At 34.1% G+C, this 4,566-nt stretch overlaps 1 protein-coding gene across 1 annotated transcript; it reads left to right on the top strand.

Annotated features, from left to right (window-relative positions):
- The first annotated feature begins 224 nt into the window (after positions 1-224).
- On the top strand, positions 225-3,645 carry LOC130010906 (uncharacterized). The gene is made up of 2 exons (XM_056099102.1): positions 225-2,741; positions 3,640-3,645. Exons 1-2 carry the CDS (start codon positions 225-227, stop codon positions 3,643-3,645), a joined length of 2,523 nt encoding a protein of 840 aa, XP_055955077.1.
- Positions 3,646-4,566: the final 921 nt, after the last annotated feature.

The raw sequence follows: 4,566 nt of genomic DNA, 5'->3' as shown, positions 1-4,566 counted from the left end.
TGAGTGTCTCACCAGCAGTTTTTCAATCTAAAATTGATGAAATATTATCAACAGTTCCTGGTAGTTATTCATTTTGTATAGCCCATCATGACGATATTATCTTATTCAGTAAAGACAACGAAGCTCACAAGAAGCATTTGCAGTTGATTTTCAGTGCCTTAATTCAAAATGGACTCAAAGTTACACCAAGAAAATGCTCATTTTTCTGTCATGAAGTGGTCTATATGGGTCATAAGATTGCGATTAATAAACAAGGTTTAGTCACACTGCAGCCTTTGTCTGATCGATGTCGCTCAATCCAAAATATCCCAAGACCTACGTCAAGTAAAGATGTAAGGAAATTCATAGGTGCTGTTAACTATGTTTCCAATTTTCTCCCATACTTACAGTCAGTTCTACAACCCTTGCATAAAATTTCCAGCAAGAAATCATCATTTAAATGGTCTGAAGCACAAGAGGAAGCATTCATTAAGGTTAAGTCACTACTTGTACACCCACCTGTTCTGTACATGCCTAATGATAGTGGTAGGATTACCCTTTATAGTGACACCTCAAGAACAGCTACAGGATCATATCTTACCCAAATTATTGATGGTGAAGAGAGAATTCGTGGATATTATTCAAAACGACTTCCTAAGGCATGCGAGCGCTATTCAGTCACAGAATTAGAATTATTTGGTCTTCTGATCAATATCTCTAATTTCCAATATCTACTTAGAGGAGTTGAATTTGATGCGTATGTTGATCATGCTGCCATTGTCCACCTCTGTAACTCCAAACGTCCACCTTGTACCAACAGATTACAGAAACTGTTAGTCAAACTTAGTCATTATGCCTTTAAGATTGGTTACAAAAAGGGCACAGAATTAGTCCTAGCTGATTTTCTCTCCCGAAGCCCACTCGAAAGTGATTCGGAGATCGACAGTGTTGTCCCTACAGCATTCGCTATTCTCAATCCAGTAACTAATAGACCTGTAACTCGTCAATGGGCCAAGACACATAACATTTCTGTACCAGCAGTTTTCCCTTCTGCCCAACATCAGACGGTATCACACAATTCAGTTGATACAGTTAATAATCAGCCTTCTGATGTTCGGTGTCACAGATCACATAAAATCCCGACAATTTCCCAATCTCCCAAACGATCTCATATCAGGATATCAAATGATAGTTCTATCAAAGCATCATCTACCACACAAGACCCAAGGATTGTGGATAATGCTTTTCAACCTGAATCTCCTGAAGAAATCGAGATACCAATTGAACTATGTATCCCACCTACACCTGTAGTTCATAATGCGGATAATGTTATTCGCACACATTTTCCTAAACAAGCTCAGCTAGATAAACTATTAAAAGTTATCAAGAAAAAGATAATCCGTGATTATAATTTACCTGTAGATAAAAATCAACTACGGTTAGAACAAGAAACTTCTCCATTCTTCAAACCTGTATATGATTTTCTCAGTCATGGTATTCTGCCTTCAAACCGTAAAGCAGCAAAATCAGTCAAACACAAAAGTGAAGAATATATTATATGTGATCATATTTTGTTTCGTCTTCTCATACATAATGATAATACATTTTCTCTTCAGCTTGCAATTCCAGAATCATTATGTCATAATATTATTGCTATATATCATGATAGTTTATTATCTAGTCATCAAGGTATTGTAAGGACATATCTCACAATTCGAAAGTTATTTTATTTCCCTATTATGTTTTCTACCATCTCATCATATATCACTAGTTGTCATAAATGTCAACAATTTAAAGGGAAAACAGACAATGTTCGGATGTATCATCCACGTATACCAACAGAGTATTGTACTTTTGATAAAATATGTTTAGATTTCAAATCTATGCCTGCATCACCAACAGGATTTAAACATATTATGGTAGTCTGTGATGAAATAACTCGTTTTCTTATCTGTATTCCCCTCAAAACATTAGATGCTGAGACTATTTGCGAAGCTATTATACAGAAGATTGTATGTATATTTGGTCCCCCATCAGTATTAATAACTGATGCTGCTTCATCGCTTACAGGAAAACTTGTCTCTATTCTTTGTTCTGCATTACAGATCGATCACAAACTTATCAGTGTATCTAATCATGGTAGTCTCATGGTGGAGAGACATATTAAGTCAATATCAGACTTACTCAAGTTCAATTTGAACCAATATGGTACCGACTGGGTTCGATATGTGTCAACTTGCACATATGCATACAATTCCTTTGTCTCCCCACAATTAGGAAATTTTAGTCCATACGAACTTGCCTTTGGTAAGCCACCAAAGAATCTTACTTCTTTAGCTTGGAATTTCGATGGAGTTAGTAAATCCTATGAGGAGTATTTAAGTCATTTAAAGCAAAAATTCAATGCTATATCATCTTCTATGCTTGATCTTCAACGTAGACAACAAGAACATCAAAATATAAGCATTTCTCATAGTATAAGTAAAAACCCTATTTATGGACTTGGACAATTTGTCTATGTATTAAAACCATCTTCTTCATCTCTTACTTGTAACTCTAGGAAGATGAAGGCTGAATGGTGTGGTCCCTTAGTGGTTCATCAAATCTTGGACAGAACGCATTATATACTTTCCACTTTGGACGGAAAGATATTACAAGATGTTTATTCTATAAATAGACTTAAACCATGCTTTGTTCGTTCTAATGAGCCAAATAAACGTCTAACTCATATTGATCAATTACGAAAACATCTTGGTAAAACTGTAAATGGTAATGTTCATGTAGCTAATGATTTGATTTATCAATACACCGATGAAAATGGTTTTGTTTTGCCAAACTTTGCTGATCAAAATGTTGTATTTAATAGAGTTACTACACCTTACACTATATCTCAATGTGTGAGTTATCTAAATGATAATAAGAATTTAGCTTCAATATCTAAATTATGTCATACACAGATGGAAGAACAATTAAATTACCTAGTTGATGTCAATAATAATGATAATGTTTTTCATATCAAGAAAGGTAGAAGTAAGTGTGGAAATCTACAATTGTTATTAAATTTTAATGACGATAAACCTCATGAATGTGAATGGGTCAATATAGACCAATCTCCAGATTTAATTGACATAACTGAGAAATTACTTAGTAATAATAATCTTAGGATTACAGGAAAATTGAGTAAATATTAAAATGTGATTTAATAATGTTCTCATTGCATGTTTATACAAAATTGTTATTAATACAATTCTCTTGTTGTTAGTATACCTTGTAATGTATGTATTTTCAATCCTAATTCACATTCATTGTGATGTTCAAAACTATAGTTGAGATTGTATTTGAATTTTAGGAATAATTAACGCATGTTTGTTTATAAGATACCTCTGCATAAAGGTTTGAGCAGTACTCAACAATTTAAGAATTTTAAGAAACATGTAAAATTCCACTGACAATTTGATATTTTAAATGTTCAACTTTCATGTTTTTAAGCATTTTATTTGCTTGTAGTGAAGTATGATAGTGTGTGTATGCTATAATTTTGCTTCATGGTATAAGTTAACGTTTCATTTCTAAATTTTAATTCCTTACCGGAGTTTTTGTTTGAGACCGGGGGATGTCATATACTCCCTTTACTAAAACCAACTTATTCATATTATTAAGGAATAGTGGTCTGAAGCCTTCTTGAGTTCTTTGTGTTAATAGAGTTACTTCCCTTGATTAATAAAAGGCTTTGATCCTAGATGGAATTCTGGGATGGAGTGAAATGGAAGATGGCTGTTTTTAATTAGCTCTTCTGATTGTCATAAACAATCCAGGCCATCTTGTGGCCTATACACCCCAATACCACACTACTAGGTGAGGCCTTGGCAGTGTTCGATCATGCGCATATATCACTAAGGCTAAGCAGAGATACGCAATTTGATTGAATTGGACTTTGGAAAACGATAACTTTGGTTCTAATTGGGTGAGAGTGATGACACTCAGAGTATAGATTCATTATATCAAGTTCGATGACGAGAATTTTCTGCTTAGGCTAAAGAGTGATAAGCAATTTGATTGATCAAGACTTTGATACATAACAACTCTTATTTTTATTGAAGTAGAATGTTCAAACTTGGTGCAGATGTTAATTAGGTGAATGTCTTGAATGTGTCAATTATTAACATTTTTCGCTAAAGCTAAGCAATTTTAATGGTCGATGCTTTGGGACAAAATAACTTTGATTCTACCTTATGGAGAGTGATGAAACGTAGTGTAGAGTTTCACTACTGCGGGTAATTCAAAATCTTGACTGAGTTCGATCCTCGACATTTTCTGCTTAGACTAAGTATAGATATTCAGTTTTATTGCCCGATACTTTTCAAAAAAATATATGTGCAATTAGTTAATATGTGTCATCTATTTATTTTTGGATTTCAGCGGGGGGACACCAACCTCACCGTTGACTTGTTTAGTTTCTGTTTCGGGTAGTTGTTATATGTGTCAGTGATTACGCCAAAGACAGCGACCGGTTAAATGTTGTTATTCGAAATAAACCGTAGATATAGGTTGCTAGTTGCTATCTGACTTCCACAACGACACACAAAC

This window comes from Patella vulgata, chromosome 2 (assembly GCF_932274485.2).
Source record: "Patella vulgata chromosome 2, xgPatVulg1.2, whole genome shotgun sequence".
NCBI classification, from domain to species: domain Eukaryota; kingdom Metazoa; phylum Mollusca; class Gastropoda; family Patellidae; genus Patella; species Patella vulgata.
The sequence above is the reverse complement of the archived record's forward strand: the minus strand, read 5'-3'. Positions and strand labels throughout refer to the sequence as shown.